The sequence below is a fragment of the Pyrus communis genome, chromosome 5 (assembly GCF_963583255.1).
Source record: "Pyrus communis chromosome 5, drPyrComm1.1, whole genome shotgun sequence".
Classification (NCBI taxonomy): Eukaryota; Viridiplantae; Streptophyta; class Magnoliopsida; order Rosales; family Rosaceae; genus Pyrus; species Pyrus communis.
In genome coordinates, this window is record NC_084807.1 from 27288214 (window position 1) to 27312724 (window position 24511).

At 36.8% G+C, this 24511-nt stretch overlaps 3 protein-coding genes across 3 annotated transcripts; 1 reads left to right on the forward strand and 2 right to left on the reverse strand.

Annotated features, from left to right (window-relative positions):
• Positions 1-113: 113 nt before the first annotated feature.
• On the reverse strand, positions 114-1405 carry LOC137735111 (CEN-like protein 1). Its single transcript, XM_068474488.1, has 4 exons — positions 1148-1405; positions 965-1026; positions 812-852; positions 114-683 (listed from the first exon to the last, which is right to left on the reverse strand). The coding sequence occupies exons 1-4, from the start codon at positions 1346-1348 to the stop codon at positions 466-468; spliced, it is 522 nt and encodes a 173-aa protein (XP_068330589.1). The 5' UTR covers positions 1349-1405; the 3' UTR covers positions 114-465.
• A 13397-nt stretch (positions 1406-14802) lies between these two features.
• Positions 14803-18826, forward strand: LOC137734528 (leucine-rich repeat receptor protein kinase EMS1-like). The gene has a single exon (XM_068473773.1). The coding sequence runs from the start codon at positions 14803-14805 to the stop codon at positions 18694-18696; it is 3894 nt and encodes a 1297-aa protein (XP_068329874.1). The 3' UTR covers positions 18697-18826.
• A 741-nt stretch (positions 18827-19567) lies between these two features.
• Positions 19568-21019, reverse strand: LOC137735305 (heat stress transcription factor B-2a-like). The gene is made up of 2 exons (XM_068474719.1): positions 20489-21019; positions 19568-20400 (listed from the first exon to the last, which is right to left on the reverse strand). Exons 1-2 carry the CDS (start codon positions 20738-20740, stop codon positions 19759-19761), a joined length of 894 nt encoding a protein of 297 aa, XP_068330820.1. The 5' UTR covers positions 20741-21019; the 3' UTR covers positions 19568-19758.
• Positions 21020-24511: the final 3492 nt, after the last annotated feature.

The window sequence follows — 24511 nt, forward strand, 5'->3', positions numbered from 1 at the left end:
TGGATGTTTTAGACACTCTCTTTGAGTTGTCCTTATTTTGTGTTTAACCAACCTGGTCATGTTCAAATCAGCATTCTCTTTCGCATGATGGGATGGTTTTAAGTAACGCTGGAAGAATTATATTCTCAGATATGAATGCCACGTTGCAATAGCACGGTGACACGTAACTTAGCTATGAGGCCTAGCTACATGAACCGTATCACCAAACACCAAACAACAATCAACAGAAAATAAAAGAAGCGACCGATGGGACCTACCACTGTCCCAAATACCTGGTACAACAAAATAAACGGTTGCCAACGTACGTACATAATAACAAACCCTAGTACGTACGATCATATGCATAGTTGCATAATCTCTCTCTCTCCACGCTTTAGGGAAGACCAGCACAGCAGGAGATACAAAACTTCAATCTTTTTATGATATTTTTAATTTTATTGATGTTAATCCAGTACCTATTTATCATCATCTTCTTCTAGCTGCAGTTGCCCGTTGCGCATTGAAGTAGACGGCAGCCACAGGCAGCCCGAGACCATTCTCCTGCGAGAATATCCTGGTATTGAAATTGTCTCTGGAAGCTGGAGCTCTCACTGTTTGTCTTCCTCTCTGCTTGAATAGCAGGAATACGTACCTGTGAATGCCTACGACCGGCCGTGGAATTTCATACTCGACAATCTCTTTTCCTGTTAATCATATAAAACCCAAAATCTCATATTTAGCTAAGAACAAATCTTCGTTTAGCCCTAATCTTTTGTGTGTGTGTGTGTGTGTGTATCACTGTATTGTCTGCAATGACTAGTTAATTACTTACCAAATGAGACATCAGTGGTGCCAGGAATGTCTGTGACCATCCTGAAATATATATATAGTTTAGTGAAAGTTAAATTATTGAAATGAATAATTAAGGTACAATCTCTAAAACTGTAGCATTTGAGTTTGTGTGACAAGTAAAATATATACAAACCAGTGGAGATGTTCTCTCAGGTATGGTTCGCTGGGGCTTGGAAAATCTGGGTCTGTCATTATCTTCATCAGAAGCAATCATCCGAAAACAAAAGTTAGTTATATAACAGTAGTACTATCAATGTATCATATTATCTTCATGTAGCAAATAAGTAATCACAAAGTATTGGTGAAATTAACTTACTAAGGTATAAGCAATCCTCATATCTTCACCTCCGATCTCGACGCGAGGTTTAGCAGCAATGACAGAAGGCATGAGCTCATGTCCATTAGCAACTTGTCTGTTTGGGTTGTAAACTACATTCAGGTTCACAGTTGGGGTGAAGATGTCCACAACCTCTCCTATCACTCTTCCAAGAGTTAATGGCTCCATCATCCTTGACATACAAAAGAAATGGAGTGAGAGAGTGTTGAAGAAATGTTATATATCTTTGTGCTTGAAAGTTGATTATGCAGTATACTGGAAGTGAGACTATGTTGGCTTTTATAGGCACAAAAAAGGCCCAGAAAGCATAAATTAATAATATTACTCAATTAATTACCATTCAGGGAATAAGAAGTTTGTAGATAAGTTGACTAAAAGCATTTACCCAACGTTCCAAGTTCAACTCTCCCCCTCCCATATCGTTGTATTAAAATTACTATTTGGGGAAAGGACATTTAAAGTAAGATTTCAAATTCGAGTTATCTTTTGGATGTGGTGAGAAGCCACTAAAAGAAGGATGAGTACTTACTTTGCTGAGTTTGAGCAAAGAGATCCCTCTGAAAAGCATAAAGATATATTGGTATCTCTCTGTAGAATCTAATGTCATTGCCTTATTGGGTAAACGAGAATGAAGAATATAACTTTTTCTACTTATAAAAACAATATCTTGGGAAAATGGGAATTCATCTTTTAGAGGTGCTTAATAATTCTCCACGTGCACACAGGCTTTCTTTCCAACATTAGAAAGGAAATAATTCTCTTATCAGCAGGTCTGGAAAAAGTGTTATAATTTAGCTTGATGGAGAGCCACAATGTTATTTCCGAGACCACCATAATTATACTTATCATGCATATTTTTACTGTACTCAATCGTTTAAACAAACTCTTTTTAATCCAAGAGTTAATTAAAATAGCTTTATTTTAAGGAGTGATTTTCATACTCTTTCTCTTTTTACTTTATACACTCATCCTCTTAATTTTGTATGTTGATCGTATATTCATTTATTCAATTCAATAACTAAAAAAAAATTACATGAAATGAATAAAAAAATGTTGAAATCACTTCCTTATTTGTAACAGTAACATGCAGCTGCAGATAGGAAAAAAAATACTTCTCTACAAAACTTTGATTTATATACAAATTCAAAGTTTTAAGCAAGGAGATTAGATGAATTTTAATTTTAATTTTTAGAAGAAAATGATGGATTTTACCCTAGAAATTAAACATTTGACATCCACCAATTAGTCTCTTGAGTCACGCATAGAGCTTCAAAGGTGGGAAGGTATCAATCTAGAGAAACACGATTGTCAAATTCCCACAATGCATGATATCAATTTCTTTAGTAAAAACCTGTACAGAACATTGAACCCTAGAGTTTGACATGACATCACTTCCTGTTATTCATGTATTCCGGCTGTAAATGCTGGGAAATTATATCTTAATCGTGTTGATTTAGGAACAAGGTTGACTGGCATGGAAAATAATTGGCATATATATTCTCAGGATAAAGAAGTGTATCTATAAATATTCATATATAAAGTTGGAAGGCAAAAATGATGGATCATTCTCAATTCTAAAATATTCTTCTCCAATTAGGATTTTAAAATTGTTAGGACCTAATATTATACCATTGATCTCGTGCAATCAAGGCTGTTGAATGAACAAAAATTCTAACTGTTGGATGGAAGAACTGTTAAAAAAAAATTTGTGTGCGTGGATATTATTATGATTACTCCGGAGGTTATCTTGAGCCAATGTCTAGATGGTGTAATCAACAAATGGGATGATAGCTTTATTCATGTGTTTATCCATGTGTGGTCTATTATTAGGGATGCAATTCCAACAAATTTCCATGTGGTCTTGGTAGCCAGCATGCAGTGTCATGGATTGTTAGGCTTCTCAAAGGATAATGTGTCATGGATTGTTAGGCTTCTTGATCCAAATAATCATTATATAAAGATGGGACGATGACTAGCATGTGTGGCGGTTTGGTAATGGTCGAGAAGCGATAATGATTAACACTTTGCACAAGCTTGAGCAGTGAAAGAGTTCTAATAGTATGATGGAATTCGAATTGGTACCGGAACTTTTCAAGCAAGGCATGAATATAAGTGGTTTTGCAACGTAGGGATGACCTTCAACTCAACGCATAAATAAATGCTTTATAGGAAACCTCCTTATGCTCTAGGAAAATACCCCTCCGTTAACAAACTCAACACATATGGAATCACTCATCATTGGAGCCGTGAAATCACTTGGTCTAGGAGTACCTTTAGTTTGGTTAAACTACACTACTTCCAGTTCGGTTGGTTATCTATTTCAAGTCTCAGCTGGTGAAGGGTCTTCAATTCGTTCGCCTAAAGAAGACACTTCCCCAGCAAAGTGAGGTGTTCTATGACGGGTCACTCATAGGTGCCTTTCAGAGTTTAGCATTCAAATAGTTGAGCCACTTTCACTATAAGTACACTCATCTCTAGCCTCTTTATCAACAAGCTTGGAGAAGTGTTATATACACACATTACTTAAATATTACACGTCTGGCGTTTTTAGACGCAAATATGCTTGATTTTTTTTTTCCGTCAAAACGCAAATATACTTGATTAAGTTTAAATAATCTAATTTTTCAACCAATTCTTTGTCAATTGATAAAATAGCTAACCCATTCAATCTTTCTTGTGACATACTTGATCGAAGGTAAGATTTGTTCAACTTTAATTTTGAAAAACTTCTTTGCATAAGCACTTGTAAGTGGTAAGGTTAACAAAAGTCTCTAAGCAACCCATGCATTCGCACCACAACCATCCATTTGTCTCAAATAATTCAACACTTCCATTGAATGATTCATTTGTCTCAGATAGTTCAACACATCCCAATATGAAAGAGTACACAAAAAACTAAACTCAAATAAGCCAACAGTACTTCATTAGCATATATACCTTTATAGAGTTCTCGTTGATATATACATACCCTCAAATTTATAATGTTCCTTACATTAGCAAACAACAAATTGACAAAGAAACAAACTAAAACTCAAATTCCACCCATATATAAACAAAGCAGAGGCAAACAATCAAGATAAAGAATCAAACAAACCTATTTTGTTGCAAGGATGGAAATTCTGAAACACTGAATTACCCAAGAAGAGCCCCAATATTTTTTTCCAGGAGAATTTATTCGGGTTGTCAGTTTTGTGAAGACGAATCGAAGAGCAGTAGTTTGTTTGTTCGTTTTTTTTTTTTTTTTTTTGCGAAAATGAAGAGAGAAAGCGATTGGGCATATATCGAGAAACACCTAATTGTTATATGTTAACTCTTTTCAATCTATAACGTAGCTAATCCTTCGGGAAACACATAATTGTTATTGGATGTTGGAAAGACCAAAAAAAAACACGTTTCCTAAATTATTTGGCCTTCCTAATTATATTTGGATATGCTGGTTTTGGGTTCAAGTTGGACCTTTTATTTTGTATGCATATAATTTGAAAAAGAAAAATCAAAGTAAAGCAACACCACCTAGTTTCAAACTGCAAACACACTCTATTTCAACCATGCCAACAACTCATTCGCTAAATTTGGCTTACTTATTAATTTATATTACATCCACAGAATATATAGAAAAACTACCCTCAGGGCCGGTCCTGTTTGATGGAGAACCGGCATAACATTATCTTCTGGACACTTGAGGAAATAAACTATAATCATATTTACCATGCATATTCCTACTCTACTTAAACAAACTCCACGAGCTTATTAAAATAGTGTTATTTTAAGAAGAGTGATTTCCACACTCTTCTTTTTACTTATGCACTCAGCCTCTTAATTATGTCTCTTGATCTTAGTTTCATTTATTAAATCTAATGGTTTAAAAAAAGAAAAAAAAAGGTGCATGAAATGAGAAAAAAAATGTTGAAATCACTTTATTATTTGTAACAGCGACATGCAACTGCAGATAGAAAAAAAAAAAAATAGTTCTCTACAAAACTTTAATTTCTAATCAAATTTAAAATATTAAGCAATGAGATTAACTTTAATTTTTAGAAGAAAACGGTGGGTTTTACCTAGAAATTAACATATGAGATCCACCAATTAATCTCTTGAGATGTTGCGTCACGCATAGAGCTTCAAAGGTGGAAGGGCATCGATCTAGAGAAACACGATTGTCAAACTCCAACAATGCATGGATTTTGACATGACATCACTTCCTATATCATTCATGCATTCTGGCTGTAAATATTGGGAAATTTATCTTAATCGGGTTGATTTAGGAATAAGGTGGTCTGGCATGGAAAATAATTGGTTTATATATTCTCAGGATAAAAATGTATATCTATATCTATATAAAGCCTGAAGGAAAAAATGATGAATCATTCTCAATTTTAAAAATATCTTTTTTTTTAGTTAGGATTTTAAAATAAAACAACATAATTTGAAAACAATCCAGACTAACAGAAAAAATTACCCACGCAAGTGGACAGTTTTTTTTTCTTTTAGTTTATTAATTTTTTAAATAAAAATATTTTAAACAAATATAAAAGGAATAAAAATTACAAGTAAAGAATAACATGTAAAAGAGTAAATTGTCACACATGTGTGGCAAGAAGTTAGTAATGTTATAAGCGGGAACAAGATTATTCTGCTCATTTTACTTTCATTTATTATGAATAAAATTGGGGGAGTAGGGACGGACGGAAGATTTCTAAGTGTAATGGTCTTTTACCCATTTGGGGGAAAGTAGGCACGCGACTATTACCAAATAGCTAATATTGTCTAATTTTTATTTCATTTGATTAAAAAGAAAGTTTTGCACTTGACAAAAAATGTTTATTCCACACATATAACACAAATTAAGATATTATAAATTCATAATTCTACAGCACCATCTTTTTTTTTTCGATAAACAATTTTCTTAATTTTAAACTAGTATTTACATACACATTTTGTGTGTATGATCACATTTTTTTAGAAAATGAGAAAGAGAGAGAAAATGTGGGGGGGGGGGGGGGGGTTGGTGAGAGGTTTTTGTATTTGGTTTTTTTTTTAATATTAGAGGTATTTAACATCACCTATAAGTGAAGCTTTAATAAAAAACAGTAAAATTTGGACCTAAGAAATTACAATATTATCCATCATTTTTTTTTTAGTGATAGAAAATTAATTTGTCTTTTCATCATCTTTTGATTGACAAAGAAAATTTCATTAATCAGTAGAAATAACAAATGAAATCATTCAACCAAAAAAGTCTGAATGGAAAGGAACTAGAGAAGAGCCTATGAATTGAGAATCTCCGGCGACCAACGGTATGGCCCGCATGGGATGTTCAACAATGCAGCTGCTGTACTCTCATCTCTCGAATGCCTTCACTTTCGGTTGCGCATATGCTCACCAGATATGAGGGAACCGGGCCCCTTTCCAAATTCTATACCTCTGGCTGCTGCTGTCAGGTCCTCTCACCAATTCAACACATGTCGATATACTATTCACTGGACATGTCAAGCGTTTATTGGAAGATGGCGACTAAAACTTAGTTGCATGTAGCGTTCGAACTTATAACTCTCACTTACAAGTGAAGATGAATACTATTAGACTATAGTACTGAGTGACTCGTCTAAATCAGTTTTTGCTATTCTCTAAAGTTTCATTTTAAATTTGGGATTTTTTGATATAGGCGCCTCAATTTTGAATTTTCTAGATCAAACATCCATGTTTTTTTAGTAGTTTGATTAAACTTTTTTTGTCATAATTATGGTGCTATATGCACATTATATTGTAATACATTTCTTATAATCTAGCATTTTGATTACGCTCTCCTCCGTTAGAGATAACTGTAAAAAAAAAAAAAAAAATTGGTTAGATTCAATTTATTTTCACAATAATGCTACAATTTAGCAATAATTATCTACGATTTAAGATAATTTCTTTCCAAAATAGTTTAAAATATTTTTAAATCCCCCAAAATCAAACGTATCGAAATAAGTTTTTCTTTTAGTACTATGAGAGAAAATAGGATTGAGAATAATATAAACGTACCAATACACAATGTGTACAAAATAAAATTAATGTACCAATATTAACAATATGTATCAAATCAAACGTACCAAAATTGCAAATAAACGCACCAATTAATGATTTTTGTAAATTCAAATGTACTTGTAGATAATATATAAGTAATGCATTGTACCTAATAATAATTCGTTAACAACTATACATAAAAAAAAAACAGCAAAAAAATTATAATTTCACTAAAAATTTGAAAAAATTACACGGAGCTTTATGTTGATCACCAATGAAAAAGAAAAAACCATTTGGAAAAAGAAATAATATTAAATGTTTGCATAACCAAAAAAACAAAAAAAAAACTGTGATTGAAAACATATTTGGAAGAAGAGAAAATATAGTTTAATTACTAATATCTTCACTAAATAAGAAAAAGTGCATCATGCAGATAAAATGATAGATTTAAAAATTATTTTAATTTTAAAAATAGAGATGACTATCGGTCAAAACACTTTAATTAAATTTTAAAAAATCACCGATGTTTAATCTAAATGATATAAAAAAAATTGTAAGAAATTCTAATTTAATTTTCATGTTTTTTAACAAATTTACATCAAAGGAAACCGGTATCAACATGGATATTGAGCATCCAATAATATTTCTACCAAGATATTTTTATCGATAGTGATGTTTTGACATATGAAAGATGTGTCCTCCTTTAAGCACAAATATTTAAATGTGAAAGGTCTCAAAAGACAAAAAACAAAGGAATTTGAGAGGATGCAAGCACTTGCCGGATGGTCTACGAATCACTGAATGGGGAATTAACCATTCCAAACTTGACACCTCTTTCGATTAGAAACCGTCAAAAACCTTTCCATATTTTCCATTTTATTCCTGCAATTGACTGCTGTCTTCCTCACTCACAGTCTTATCCGATCATCACCTTCAATTACGGGCAAATCTGCGAGACTTCTTTTCCTCCATATTCGACACGTTTCTCATCTTTTTGGGCAGCTTCACTTTTCTGGTCAACTAGGTCCACGTGTCTGTTTCTTGGACGTTGAAGTGTGTGCATTCTGTAGAACAAACGAAAGAATAGAATCCCATTGGCCTTGTTTGAGGGTATCCGGTTTTTCACCGTCGTTTTTATCTTGAGTTGTGTTTGAGGAATTGAATTCTCTGTCCAAATGAAAAACATCAATGTCCCAAATACAACAGGATCATCAAAATCAAGATCGTCTTTGAGATTTTACGGATTTTGTTCTTAAATTATCAACGATCTTTTTGTTCTTGTATCTTATTATATAATCTTACCAAAATGTAGTAAAACAATAAAAAATTATCTTATGTGATCGATAAACAAAATTAATAGTAAACATTTAAAAGAAGCCATGAAACAAAACAAAACGATAAATAATATAGTAATACACTAAATCCAAAGGCAGATCTTTAACAACAAATGATATAAAAATTTGAAGAAAATCTACATATTCTTTTCTTAATCTCTTTATCTCGCACTCCATTCTCTCAGTCCAAACAAGAAACAAAGTAATCAAATCGCAAAGTTAATTAATCTAACCACACATCAGGCACAAGTTGCTCTCCCTCAAAGCCGGCACCGATCAAAACACACCGGAAATATACTCCCATACATTTTTCCTTATTTCGAACTTACCCGACTGAGTAGGTAGGTGGAAAATTACAGCAATTGTTACTTTATGCGACTCGTTGCTACAATATTTTCCATGGTAGGAAATTGCAACTCGAATTAAAGTATTTAATAGTTTCCCTATAAAGTCCAATTTGAACAAGTTGAGTCCATTGACAAAGGATTTTGGCGAGGTTCAATGGGCAGCCAACTTGGATGTGCATGCCCTAATTTCTTGGCCCATGAGAAATAGTGAAATCTTGTCTCATCAATAATACGAATTTAAACATGTACCTACCATCTAATAACATGACATCGGAAACAGTGAGAAATCAAAGTCTTCCATCAATCCATCATCCAGAACCACTGGAGGGAATCAATAAATCTGCGGTTGTCTCACAGTCACAGATACGTAAGGACTCATCTCATCAGCTGGGGAAAAAGCAGCTTTTAGCCGCAGCACTGCCAGTCACTCTGCTTTTGCACATAAAATGATGCCAAGTTGCAAAGCCATGCATATTGATGTTTCTCACCTGCTTCTGCTTTTCTCACGCAGAGTCACTTCAGAAATCTTCTCAATCTTTCATTTTTGGAATTCCTTCACGCAAACCAAAACAAGCTTTTCTCCTCTTTTTTTCCCACCCAACCCTTAATTTTTCCCAAAATCTAGCGACAAATCCGTCTTCTTGTTCCTTCTTCTAATCTAAATCAGCTCTCTCGAAACGTGAACGCTTCAGCTCTTCTGATTACTGTTCTTGTTCAATGGACTAGTGCACTGCAGACTAGGCATGTGGTCATCCCGAAACTTTCCTTCACTTGTTGCTGCCATCAATGGCTTGCTTACTTTCTTAAGAACCCTAGCTAGGGTTTCAATTTTCATGCAATATATGTGATGTATTGTTCCTCTCAGCTTCTGCCGCTTCTAATCATTAACTAAACTATTTAACAAGAAGTTTTAAAATTGACAAAAGAATGATAAAACGTTTTAAATAAAATGATTTCGACAGGCACTTTTTTTCTTAGTTACAACTTCGTTTATTTTTGTCTTTTAACCTCAGTTTGATTTAATCAATTTGCAAAACAGAAATGAGTAACGGTGTATAGCGGGTGTAAATGAGTCCGAAAGTCACCTACCTAGTCTAAATTGTGGGACACTGCTTGGCTTAAACATGCAATGAGCAATTCCTCATTAACTACTAGTCACGATTTCAAACTGTTGAGATGAATCTCATATTGACGAGAAGCCATGTATAAGCTTATAAGTAAATTAGTCTATTCCGCATATTACCAATTGTTTTATGATGTAACCTTAGCTTCCTTGACAACATATATCAAAATGTCTCATTACAACTACAAAGTGAAATTTTTTAGCATATATATATTAAAATCTAACTCCGCTTGTGTAAGTTTATCTTACGCTACCGATTTCAAGGCCAGATAGAGGTTAGGTAATCAACAGCCGCCACTCCATTTTCACGTTGAATCCCTAAGTCATGTTAAAAAAATCTAAGTTATAGGCAATCAAGGATGAGCCATCTATCCATTTTCTTATATTATTGGGAAATTTGGCTTTGAATTTTTTGGTCCAAAAGAAAAGGGGGATCAAATGTTTGATACTACTTTTGGTGGCAGAAGATCTTCACAGGTGATATAAGATCCCTGAAAATTTTGCCTGAAATCTGTTCTCTGTTGGGCCACTGGCACGGCCACCGCCACCAACTCATGCCATACAGCTTCAATAGGACAAGGCAGATGCCCCCCTCCTTTGTGTAAAAGCTTTCTGCCCATATCAGCTTTCTTCAGTGGACAAAAAACACAAACTGATACCCTCCCTACCTTCTTTTCTTTTTAATTTAATTTGGTTGCTAGAATTATTCAAATCTTTATACTTTTTTTTCAACATTCCACGCTCCTATACTTTTGTCTTTTTCTTTTGTTGAAGCTGTGAATAATTTTTTAGTGCAGTCGCCGAGTATCATAGCGCAATTGATCGTTGGTTTGATTAACTGGTTGAATATTGATGATCGTTGGTTTGATTAACTGGTTTAATATTAATGACTAACAACCGTTGAATATGATCTAATGACTTCATAAACGTCGACACTCAAGCCTTGTTTGGCAGCTCGGACTGTACTAACTATTTCTGTCGGATAAGATAAATAGTCACCGGATAGTACTGACTAACTTAGTCAGGCTTTTGGTGCAGTAGCGGTCTAATGACCGTATTATTTATACCGTGTTTGGTATTGAACTGGATAGGACAAGGAAAAAACAATTTGACAAATCTTTGTTTGTTTGTTGAACTTTTCTAATATTTATACCTTTTGAAAACCACATAAATTTTCAAATAACAAAAAGAAAAATAGTATCAAATTTCACAAATGCATTCCTCATTCTTCAAGTTCAATAAAAAATTAACACGAAATACTATCAAATTTCATACCTCCGAGCTACTAAGTACTAAGACAGAACAAATAGGCATAGGAAGCACTTCACCTAAAAGCACTTAAATCGTAAGAAAGTTGGAGAACAACCAGATTAAGCACACAACCCAGTTAGCTAAACCCAGCAGAAATCAAAAAACGCATGTAGCAACACAAGTCCAACTATTGAGATATCAAAACATCACTGACAACCCATTTCTCTTAAAGCATTAGAAACTCGATGCCCAATTCACAAAACCCACCAAAATTTGATCCCGGTGGATGCAAAATCTTAAACATACACAGCAAAAATAAGAACCCATATGAATAAAAATTGGAACTTTATACTCAAAATCGAAGAGGCATACCGGGCAAGCTGCGATTTTTGGGTAGCTGGAAAAAAGCAGCAGCGTAACGATAAAGGCGAGGAGAAAGTTGGGGGCGAATGGCGAGGAGAGAGAGAGTGAGGGGAGAAAGAGAGTGAGCTTCTGGAGAGGAAGAGAGAGCGTCTGGAGACCTCCATCTGGAGAGAATGGAGAGAGCAAGAGAAGCCCGGGAAGAAGAAGAAGAAGAAAAATGAAAAGACGAATTGTGATGCAAACGAAGAAGAAGAATTTGAGAAGACGAACCTGGGATTCAGACGAGAGAGGAGTGCATCTGGAGAGGAAGGAGGGAGCGAGAGAAGCCCGACTAAATTATACCATGGATTTGGACGGTATAAGGAAGAGGGTAAACACCGTATAAAAAATGAAAAGACGAATTGTGATGCAAACGAAGAAGAAGAATTTGAGAAGACAAACCTGGGATTCAGACGAGAGAAGAGTGCATCTGGAGAGGAAGGAGGGAGCGAGAGAAGCCCGACTAAATTATACCGTGGATTTGGACGGTATAAGGAAGAGGGTAAACACCGTATAAAAAAGGTGGGACCAAATTATTTAATCTGACCATCAATTTAATCCAAATGAACACCAAATATCCTATTTTGTATTATTATTATTATCTGGTATCTTATACGGTGTGCCAAACAGGACCTCAGTGTTTGTATATACCGAGGAAATTTTGAGATATGAAGTAGCAAACTAATTAAGGTTAAGATTATGGATAAAATGAAATGAAATGTGGCAGGGACATGGTGCGCCTCAAAAAAGAGAAAATTTATGTTCATGGTTTGCTTCCTAAGAAGGGACAGATCAGCCGCAGGGGCAGCCCCCCTCTACCTCCCCTCCCCCTTTAAACTCTCATGTCTCATCAAATATCACTATCCCGAGTCCTCTGGCTCTCCGTCACCATCGACTCGAGGGCTTTCCGCGTCAGTTCACCTTAGAGGTTGCACACCTATGATTCTAGCGTCGAGGAGAAATTTTTTTTGGGGAATAGGTTACAGTTGGGAATCAATTCCATATGAAAAAGATAAAAGAAACTTAAAAGTAAGTTGAGTTTCTTTTGATATTATTAATTGGTTTGTTGTGGAATTTCAAATTTTTTTCATGTTATCAAAGCATGAGTGAAACTCAACGAACACACGTGCATCACATCACTCACTTGGTGTTGTCTATGTGTTAGGTTTGAAAATTCTCACGAGTGAGGGGGCTTATTGAGAGTTTCAATCTACATTGGAGAATGCCAACTGTTGTGCACCCCTTACGAAATTACAAGCTGTTTTAGACTTATACAATTCACTCCAGCGTCATTTGATGTGAGAATTGTCATAATTAAATTATTGTAATTAAGTTTGTATATGGATGCTAACCTAAGCCAAAGTATTTGAGGGTCTGTGTAAGACTATTTCTGAATTCTGAAACAACAAAAAGTATTATTATTGTTATAATTATGTTTGATAGAAAAACATATGTACAATAGAAGAACTTATTATTTGTTTCTTTAAGATGCATTGCTAAACATTTTCAAAGTCGTACTTAATTTTTTGTAAAAATTCTCCATGGTTGCTTATAAAAACTAAATGCAATGAATCTCATCATGGAAACTACTTGTATGTGTTTCGTTCTCAATCAATGAATATTGTACTTTGTTTCAAAAAAAAAAAAAAAAAAAGTGTTGATCCTCACCATTTTTATAGAAATCTTCAAGAAAAAAAATTAGAAATCAAAAAATGGAGAGTGATGATTTTTAGATATAAATGTTCAAGTTGTACCACTTGTGATTTCAATGCAATTTATTTACCACTGTTTGTCTAATATCGTAAATTTAGCCATTTTCTGGGCTTACCAATATTGGGAATTACAGAAATTCTTTTTTCTGTATTCCAAAAATATTTTGTATTTCCAAAAAATTAAATTTATTGTTGATACCAAATTCGACCGATATTACTTAATAGAATAAGACTTAGTTATTATTGTAATTAATTACAAACCCTTTTTGAAACACCCCGATCAAAATCAAAGCGTGAGCACGCTTTAATTTCGGTTAGGATTTGTCAATTTTTATATTTCTTCAAAATTTCAGTAAGCACAGGAAAAGAAAGTAGAAGTTGGGTCACATTTTATCCATTGTGTAAACTTGGAACTTTCATGGAGTTGAGCGGCAAAGGTACAAATAATTGTGAATTTACCCCATCAATAACAAATAAGTGGAAACAATTATCAATTGTCTTCTCAACTTATGATCTTCTTTCAATTTGCTCCCTCAACTTTTAAGTTGTATATGAGCTCCTTAATCTTACAAAATGCTAATTTGTCCACAATTGTTAAATTTGAATTTGGCTAAAGTATTTACACTTATTTGATACAATCACCATATCTGATCGTTAAGATGGTCATATTCTATGTTATAGCTTCGTCCACTCGATTTAATGAGAAGAACGGTGATTATGGGACAACAATAAAAGTTAGGGAGTTTTAACGAAAAGGTCGCAGTACTGTTCAGTTTAACGAAAAACCATATTTTTACACTAAAAAGTCAATCATGGTACTATTCACTTTACCTTTTATTTTGTCCTTATCGTTAAAACTCAAAGTTTTCAAGTCATTTCCATTAATTTTCCTTAAAAATTACACAAAGTACTTATTTCTAATCAATCATTGCAAATACATCCATTACATGGTGCTAAGAATAAGGAAAAGATGGAGACATGTCACATGACATGCAAAAAAACAGAACCCGTATTTTCCGAAGCACCTGCACGTTTGAAAATACAAAAGATATGCTAAAAAGAGACAAAAGCCGGATTCTCTGAAGTAGCACAAAGTAGGGCACTGGTGGATCTATATGTTAAATCTAGGAAACATATTGAGGTCAGACCCAAATTCAAGAAATATGTGGGTCACAAAAGGGGCTCATTTGCAAATTTAACAGAATCGCCGTTACGAGAGTACAAGTCACGTGAGCGGTGCATTTCTTCTCCTGACCGAATTAATAACACTCCGTCGTCCTCGTCTTCGATCTTTTATGGCCTCCTTGGCAAACACACAACTCGCAGAGAAAAGCTGTGGCGTTCAAGCTTCTTCTCAACGTTTGTGAAATGACCTATTAGCCCCTCTCTCCACCGCTATTTCTCTCTGCAAAACACAGGTTCCGACCCCTCTTTCTTCTTCTCAAATTGCCCTTTCATGGCGTCGAAAAAGCCTCTGTTTTTAGTTATATTCATAGTTTTTGAGTCCCTCTGTCTACTCGCCAATGGCGTTTCCCACCAAAACGACCAAAACCCAGAACAGGAAGCCCTTCTTTCCTTCAAAACCGCCCTCGGAAACCCCGCAGTGCTCTCCTCGTGGCGGTCCTCCGCCTCGCACTGCGACTGGGTTGGCGTTTCCTGCCATTTCGGCCGAGTCACCGAGCTCGCCCTCCCGTCCCTCTCCCTCAAAGGCCCGCTCCCTCCCTCCCTCTTCTCCCTCTCCGACCTCGCCGTGCTGGACCTCTCCTCCAACCTACTTCACGGCAAAATTCCACCTCAAATTCTCAACCTCAAACACCTAAACCACCTCTGCCTCACTGGTAACCAGCTCTCCGGCGAAGTACCGACCCAAATCGTGGAGTTGACTGAGCTGGAGACCCTGAAGCTCGGAACCAACTTTTTCACCGGGAAAATCCCGCCGGAGCTGGGATATTTATCTCTGCTTCAAACCCTGGAGCTCTCCAGTAATGACTTCTATGGAGATATTCCGACCCAGATGGGAAATTTGACCCGGCTGAAATTCCTGGACCTGGGCAACAACGCCCTCTCAGGTTCTCTTCCCTCTGACCTGTTTCCAAAGCTTCAATCTTTGGCTTCCATGGACGTATCACGTAATTCACTCTCTGGGGCAATTCCACCGTCAATTGGTAGCCTGAAGAATCTCACGGACCTCTACATTGGCAGCAATCATATATCCGGCCCGTTGCCCCGCGAAATCGGGGAGCTTTCGCGGCTCGAAATTTTGGACGCTGCTTCCTGTTCCATAACAGGGCCGTTGCCGGAAGAGATTTCTAAGCTGGAATCGTTGACCAAAATTGACCTCTCGTACAACCCATTGAGGTGTTCGTTCCCAAAAGGCGTAGGGAAGTTGCAGAACCTGAGTCTTTTGGCTTTGGTTTTCACAGAGCTTAATGGCTCTGTTCCTGCAGAGCTAGGGAACTGTAAAAGTTTGACGACTTTGATGCTTTCGTTCAATTCGCTTTCCGGGCCGTTGCCTCAAGAGCTCTCTGAGCTTCCACTGATGACTTTTTCCGTTGAAAAGAACCAGCTTTCGGGCCTCTTGCCTTCCTGGCTCGGAAAATTGAAGCAAGTCGAATCGCTTCTGCTTTCGAGCAATCTGTTTTCCGGGAAATTTCCACCGGAGATTGGCAACTGCTCTATGCTGAGGTTACTTGGCTTGAGCAATAACTTGTTGACGGGTCCGATTCCGGAAGAGATTTGCAATGCGGGTTCGCTTTTGGAGATTGATCTCGATAGCAATTACCTCTCGGGAACAATTGACAGCACGTTTGTCAAGTGCAAGAACTTGACGCAGCTCAACTTGGTGAACAATCGGATTGCCGGCGCAATCCCTAATTACCTTTCGGAGCTTCCACTCATGGTGATCGACCTTGATTCGAACAACTTCACGGGCACAATACCGAAAAGTCTTTGGAATTCGGAGAATTTGATGGAGTTCACAGCTTCGAACAATCAGCTGAGCGGTTCAATTTCGAATGAGATTGGTCGGGCAGCTGTCTTGGAAAGGCTCGTCCTTAGTAACAATCGGCTGACAGGAAAACTTCCTAAAGAGATCGGAAATGTCAGCAGCCTTTCTGTTCTAATATTGAATTCGAATCTTCTGGAAGGGAACATTCCGGCGGAGCTTAGCAAGTGCACCGGTCTTACCACATTGGATCTGGGAAGCAATCAGCTTAGCGGCTCTATCCCAACGGAGCTATCAGAGCTAAGCCAATTGCAATGTCTGGTACTTTCTCACAACAATCTATCTGGTTCAATTCCTTTGAAAAAATCATTGTATTTTCGACAAGCAAATATCCCGGTTTTGAGCTTTGTGCAACATGTTGGAGTGTTTGATCTGTCCTACAATAGGTTGTCGGGTGCAATACCTGAAGATTTGGGTGACTCTGTTATTCTGGTGGATGTTTTGATCAGCAACAACCTGCTCTCTGGTGAAATTCCAAGGTCCCTCGCTCGTTTAACTAACCTTACAACTTTGGATTTGTCTGGGAACATGCTCAGTGGTTCCATTCCTCCTGAGTTTGGTGATTCGCCGAAGCTTCAAGGCTTGAATCTGGGAAATAACCAGCTTACGAGTACCATCCCTGGAAGCTTTGGTCGTTTAGGAAGCTTGGTGAAGCTTAATTTGACTGGTAATAAGTTATCTGGTTCTGTACCCGTGAGCTTTGGGGAATTGAAAGAGCTAACTCACTTGGATTTAAGCTCGAACAAGCTAGATGGCGAGCTTCCTTCATCGCTGTCAAGCATGCAGAATCTCGTGGGGCTGTATGTTCAGGAGAACCGGCTTAAAGGTGGTGTTGATAAGCTGTTCTCGAATACCATAGCTTGGAGGATCGAAAAGATGAACTTGAGCAATAATTTCTTTGATGGGGTGCTGCCCCATTCTCTTGGTAATCTGTCATACTTGACGGATTTGGATCTTCATTCAAATTCGTTCCAAGGAGAGATTCCTCCAGACCTTGGGAATTTGATGCAACTTGAGTATTTTGATGTTTCAAGTAACAAGCTCTCTGGACAGGTTCCAGAGAAAATATGCAGCCTCATCAATCTGTTTTACGTGAACTTGGCAGAAAATAGGTTGGAAGGGCCAATTCCTAATAGTGGTATTTGCCGGAACCTGTCAGAAAAATCGCTTGCCGGTAACAAGAAACTGTGTGGGAGAAGTAAAGATTTGGATTGCCATGCCAAGAGTTTTGATGAATCAGCATTGTTTAATGCCCGGGGAGTTGCTGCTATTGTAGTTGGAAGTGCTCTAATCTTTATTGTTGCAGCTTATGCTGTAGTAAGATGGATCACCCGAAGCAGCCGGCATGATCCTGAAGAAGATGAAGAAAGCAGGTTGACTAGTTTCATGGAACATTATTTTCTCAGGAGCAGCAGATCACAGGAGCTTCTGAGCATCAACGTTGCCATGTCTCAGCAGCCGCTTCTCAAGCTAACTTTAGTTGACATTCTTGCAGCCACCAACAACTTCTGCAAGACAAACATAATAGGAGATGGAGGCTTTGGAACTGTGTACAAGGCCACATTGTCTGATGGGAAAACTGTTGCGGTTAAGAAGCTAAATGAGTATAAAGCTCAGGGACATCGAGAATTCATTGCCGAAATGGAAACCCTGGGGAAGGTAAACCACCAAAATCTCGTTCCATTACTGGGGTACTGTTCTCTTGGCGAGGAGAAGCTCCTTGTTTACGAGTATATGGTAAATGGGAGCCTCGACATTTGGCTGAGAAATCGGACTGGAGATCCTGATGTCCTAGACTGGGACAGACGTTTCAAAATTGCAATGGGTGCAGCCCGCGGCGTGGCTTTTATTCACCATGGATTCGGCCCCCATATCATCCACAGGGATATCAAAGCCAGCAACATCTTGCTCAACGAAGACTTCGAACCCAAAGTTGCAGACTTTGGACTTGCAAGATTGATCAATGCCTGTGAGACTCACATTAGTACTGATATAGCCGGAACATTTGGCTACATTCCACCTGAGTATGGACAGAGCGCGCGGTCTACCACAAAGGGAGATGTCTATAGCTTTGGTGTGATACTGCTCGAGTTGGTGACAGGGAAAGAGCCAACCGGACCCGATTTCAAAGATTTGGAAGGCGGGAATTTAGTCGGGTGGGTTTTTCAGATGCTGAAGAAGGGGAAGGCTGCTGATGTTCTTGACCCGATGGTGCTTGACGCGGATTCGAAGCGCACGATGGTTCAAGTGTTGAAGATTGCCTCTGTGTGCGTCTCTGATAACCCAGCTCAGAGGCCTACAATGCTTCAAGTGCTGAAGTTTCTCAAAGGGATTAATGATGAGTAAAATGTAGAGTTTTATGGCAAAGAATTTGATAACAATGATGATTTAAACTAATTAGGAAGGGACGTAGGGCTTATCAACTAATGGTATAATTAGTCTGCTAATCTAATCAAAAGCTGGAGTTATTTAATTAAGCACCATTTAGTTTTCATGTGTTTGATGCTTGAGTTTCTTCTATCCATTGATTTTTTCATAGCAAAATCGGAAAATTTAGAGAAATATAAGAAACTTTTAAATTTCGTCCAAAAACGGCATATTTCTTTAATATTTCCGACATAATGGTTCACTGTCGACTATATGACAAATCCTTAAAGTTTTATTTTAAATTTTCATGTTTTTGAGCAAATTTTCATCTATCGAAATTTTGCCAATTTGAATATCAATATTTCTATTGACACTAATATTTTAAACACTGGACCGAAAATATGTTATAATCCATCTTCAATTAAGATGAACTACTCAATTTTGAGTTTCCTCGTTTTATGTTGAATTTGCCCAAACTCAAAATTTTGTAGGCTTCAATCAACACACCACAATTTAGTCTTTACTTGTAAGTTTATATTGAGTTTGATATCTAATTATAGTTAAATTATGATGTTACACCAAGATTGACATAAATTCAACAATTTTTAATCAGTTAGATATTTAAACACGAAACTCAATGAAAAGTTGAAAAATAAGGTGATGCAAAAATAAAATAATTTTATATTACCGATAAACACAAGAATTTTGAGCCGTTAAATCTTTCATATTGATTCGTTGCTTTGGTATGGTCTTTCGCAACTTAATTTCTTGTAGGCTTATTATTTCACCTTTTTCTTTTTCTTTGTCTGATCAGATTCCATGCGGAATATCATGCAAAATCAAAAAGGCAGAAGACAAAACAAAAGTGTTATTTCTAAAATTCATAAAGCAAAAAGAGTAGACAGTCTAAGAAACTTCTTGAAGGGAATGGGCCCCCCTAGAGGTTGACGACGCACGTGAACCCATTTTTAACACGTGCCTCAATCCTGGTTCTTCCCAGTACAACTCCATCTAATATCTACCGTTGCTTCTAACTACTGATCAGTTGCACACCCTCTGATTAGCCATGTGGCATTGCTTCAGCCACGGCGTTTCCTTATGACCAATATCCGACGGCTCTGATTTAACCTCGCTACCACTCGGTTGCTGAAGCCGCAAGTCGGTCTCTTCGTTCTCTACGCCGTCGCCGCCGGCCTCTCTCGCGCGCTTGGTCCCAATCACCACCCCGAAAAGCTTCGGACTCGCCTCTTCTTCCTCTTCGTTCTTCCTCTTTCCGGAGAAACGCTTCCCCGGCTTCAAATCCAGCGGTTTTAGCTCCGGGAAACCGTTCTCCGATTGGGCGCAAGCGTAATTCGATACCATGGTGAAGATGTTGTTGCAGAGGGACTTGACCTCCGCCAGCTCCTTGGTGAGCTGCACGTTCTCTTTCCTCAGCCTCTCGTTCTCGTCCATAATCTCCGACGATGCTCTGATCGGCGACGAACTCGAAGACATCACCTGCTCGTCGCCGGAGTTCGACGGGGAGATCATCGGTTTTGCCGTCGGAACCGCCCAAACCGACGCCACCGGCGGCGCCGGAGGGTTGATTTTCCGGCGTTGTATTTCGCAGAGAAGCCGCTTCCCGCCTCTCCGAAAGCTATCGTTTAAGAATTCCCATCGGTCCGGCACAACCTTCCGAAATCCCTGAAATTCGAACACAAAACATTCAGAAATTAATAAATTCCAACCGGAAAATCGCCGGAAATTGAAGAATCGAATTCAAGATGCTTACGTAGGTGTTGAGCTGCCGTACGAAGCTGGAGAAGTTGTTGTGCTTGAAGTACTTGGGGAGCAAATCTCTGGCGAAGACGGTGGGGTTCCAGACGACGAAGCTGGATCCGTCGTCGTTCCATGAGATGACGTCGTCGATCGAGGGGTCGTCGACGAGCTGATACGTCTTGGTCAAAAACGGAGTTGGAAGAGCTCGCTGCGACGACTCGCCGGACGTGGACTCGCCGGTCGGCTCCACCGGCGTCGGAGCCATATCGAAAGCCGCGCCTCAAACGGAAAAGGAAAATTGAAATGGAAATTTGGAAGACGATGAGAGAGAGAGTGAGAGAGAGAGAGAGAGGAAACCAGAGGGAGAGAGAGTTGGGTTGGAGGGACGAAGGTGGGAATCGGTTATGGTGGTTCTAGAAGGTTCTTTGGGGGAATTTATAGGGTGGGAGGTTAGGAAGATGATGAGAGGGAGAGGGAAGAATCGGAGGGAACCCACACGAAACTCTTACCATTTTCGAGAAACTTCCGGGTCAGATTTTCTTCGGTTGCGTGCACGTGGCGGCTTATGAGAGGTTGGTAGGGATGGAATAAGTTTGTGTGAGAATTGCCTTATGGTAGTCCATTTCGATAAAGGACACAGAACCTCTACGGATCTATCTGTATTATTGAAATTTAATCCAACGGTTATAAATAAAAGATCTTCTTAATAGTTATAATAATTATAACTATTGGATTAAATTTCAATGATCCAGATTTATTGATCCCTAAATTCAGATCCCCAGAGGATATGTGTCATTCAATAAATTAATGGCATGCTTATATGGTTTCGAAATTATTGCTTTTATGATTTCTAAATTAGGTTTGAGTTTTGATAAAATATCATACTTGACTATTTAAAGAAAAACTATTCCATGTTGACTTAGATCATCTTTAATGAAGATGTAAAAAATGTTACATAGATATATAACAGTAACAAATGACGTATTATTTACTCCAATCGAGATGACAAAGCTGACATGAAAAATGAGATGTCAAAATTGACACCATTGCTTCAAGATGTCAGATATTAAATGCTAGCATATTTAAGTGTCTTTTATGTCAATTTTGCTATTTTCAAAGGCATTTCACTTGCCTTATCTTAAATGCTAACAAATTTAAGTTTTTTTTTTAATTATTTTTAAACAATCAATACCTTTTTTTTTCTTGTTTTTTTTTTAAAAAAAAAAAACATAAATGAAGCAATAAATTTTGGCATATCGGATGGAAGAAAAATATCAACAATATATCTAATTGTCAAGTCAGCCATCAAATGGAAATTTGATGTTTTGAATTTAAGACCTTCTTTGGAGATGCTCTTATAGAACTGTATTTATGATCAGAATTGTTCATCTTTGTAAAAAAATTATTAAAATTAGGATATTTTCGTCATTGAATTGTATAAAAACAATCAAACATGATTAATAAAAGTAAAACCGTCTAATATTTGTAATAATAGATTGACTAAATGACCTACGTTTAATTTATTTTTTGTCTAGATGATCTTTACAAAGTAGCTCATAAAATGAACGATTTTGATCATAGCACAAAGCTCTGTGATTCGAACATGAAGAAGTTTGAGTAGGAGTTTTTACTTATCCTTAAGCAGTCAAACATTGTTCATATCTCTTGGTGAGCTATACGTAAAAATCGAAACACGGGCTAAAACTCTTTTTGTAAATCTTCAAAGAAGATTTCGGTATGCCATATTTTAAGACGGGATAACCTCCCCTTCGCTAAACTTTTCAAAACCAAACGAAATCAAAAGTACTATAAAATGTTAACCACAATCTGTACTTAAAAAAATCAGGTTTTAGATCCATTTGAATAAATAATATAAATAGACATATTGTCATGTACTATTATAAATTTATGTCTCCAAAATTTAAAATAATAACGTTGATAACTTCAGGTAATGGTTTAAATGTCTAACACAAAAAAACATCTCTCAATCATATCTTTTCAACTTTCTCGACTTAGAACCTTTTTTTTTTTTCTTTTGTTTTGAGTTTTAACAAAATACTTCGGTAATGTTCACTTATAACAAAAAATTATATTTTAACTTTTTTTTTTCTGATGTTATTCACTATACATTTATTTGTCACTTTTTATTAAAACTAAAGTTTTTTTTTAACTTTTCGTTAACTGTTTTTTTTTTTTTTTTTGTCGAAGATTTAGAACCTCTTTAACCATTATATTTAGGTGATGTGCATTTGTCACCGTTGGATTGGAAATGATCTTAATCTTAACAAAGGTAAAAAGAGAGAGAGAGAGAGAGAGAGAGTGTGTGGTCACATGGTCTGGTTGAATCTGTCACGCGTGGGGCGAAAAAGCGAGGAAAAAGAAGATAAAAAGTGGACTAATGAAGCAAAGCAACCAAATTGCAATCTTCTTCCTCTTATGGCTGCCGCTCCACTTTTTAATTTAATTAATTTATGTAAATGCTTTTTCCTTGGTAATTGGTGTGGTCAATGTATCTATCTTAAGTCCAATCTTGTTACGATAATGATGTTGAAAATAAATTGTTGATGGGAGGAGAGATTTTATATGGATTTATAAATAATTGGATTACTTCTTATATTGCTAATTGATTTAACGATGGAATTCTAACTTTTTTATAGTATCAGAGGAAGTTCACGAACGTGAGAAGCTAAATGGCCACACGTGCTCCACATCACCCCGTTGCGTTGTCCACATGTTAGGCTTGAAAATTCGCCACACCTGAGGAGGTGTGTTGAAAATGAATCCCACATTGATGGGAGAAGGGACCTTGCATAGGCTTATAAATAGTTACGCTACTTCCCATATTACCAATTAGTTTTATAATGGAACCTCAACTTCTTCAAATGATAAATGAATATTGTGAAGCAACCTACCAATGAAAATGCATTACGCATTTCTCACTTTACGTATTAAGAAAGGGTAGTGTTATCCACATTCATTTTGTCTTCTCACACACACACACACAATTAAAAGGGTTGTAGAAAGGGAACCCGTCCACTTATTTCATTCGACATTATGGGGCGGAGGCCCGCCAAATTCAACCGACTTTTGGATAACAAAAAGGCGAGCCGATATGCTTTGATCAAGGAAAATGCCGTTTTGAATCTAATGAATTGCAGAATATCAATAGCCAGCAAAAGTGTGAGACGTAACAATGAGTGTGTGAATAACATTATTCTTAAAAAAATGGTTTTTACATCTCCTTTCTCTTCCTCCACATGCATTTTTGCTTTTAACCTACCTTTAAATTTAACAGAGCAAAGACAAATCAAATGTCGGCTTCGAACAAGATGTGCAAAGTTACCAAAAATATGTGCAAAAATCATTTTTCGGGCTGTGTAAGTTATTATTTTTCAATAAATGTATGTGATACAAATTGTGGTTTTCGTACAATACTCATCATCATATTTAAACATTTGCGGCAATCAATTTATTTTGTATCCCCAGTTCACAGCATGAAATCATGTCTTCGACTCATATCATAACACGAGGACTAGAAACATCAAGAAAACAACTCTAGAATAATTTTGATCAGCAAGATAAACAAAATCTAGTCATTTGGGACAGCAGAAACAATGTAAAACATTTAATTTTGACTGCAAATGACAAAAATGGAGTGCAAAAATCGCGATCTTACACAAATATTTACCGTCTATGGGATATATGATTGGTGGATTTAGTATTAGCACATGGTATAATTATGTAGTCTCCCTAACATTACTGCAACTAACGTGATGGATCTTTCACATCCTAACACTCCATCTTGGCCCATCATATCAGATCCACGCTTATGAAACTTATCACAATGCGAGATGCGAGTTAGGCTAGTTGATCATGACAGTACTTCCGTCATAATATAGAATGTTCCGGGAGGAAATCTACCCTACTTTAGTTTGTAATATGGTTTTCCATAACATCACATTCCTGCAAACTTCCAAAAGATACATAGAATCTTAATACATTTACAGCTACAACATACTTCCAAGATAATTACAAC

Coding starts and splice junctions, on each gene's coding strand:
- LOC137735111 (XM_068474488.1), bottom strand. CDS start 1,348: ATGTCAAGGATGATGGAGCCATTAACTCTTGGAAGAGTGATAGGAGAG. Junction 1,027..1,147: donor TGAGGATTGCTTATACCTTA/GTAAGTTAATTT, acceptor CTTCTGATGAAG/ATAATGACAGACCCAGATTT. Junction 684..811: donor CACCACTGATGTCTCATTTG/GTAAGTAATTAA, acceptor TATGATTAACAG/GAAAAGAGATTGTCGAGTAT.
- LOC137734528 (XM_068473773.1), top strand. CDS start 14,803: ATGGCGTCGAAAAAGCCTCTGTTTTTAGTTATATTCATAGTTTTTGAG.
- LOC137735305 (XM_068474719.1), bottom strand. CDS start 20,740: ATGGCTCCGACGCCGGTGGAGCCGACCGGCGAGTCCACGTCCGGCGAG. Junction 20,401..20,488: donor TACGGCAGCTCAACACCTAC/GTAAGCATCTTG, acceptor TTCGAATTTCAG/GGATTTCGGAAGGTTGTGCC.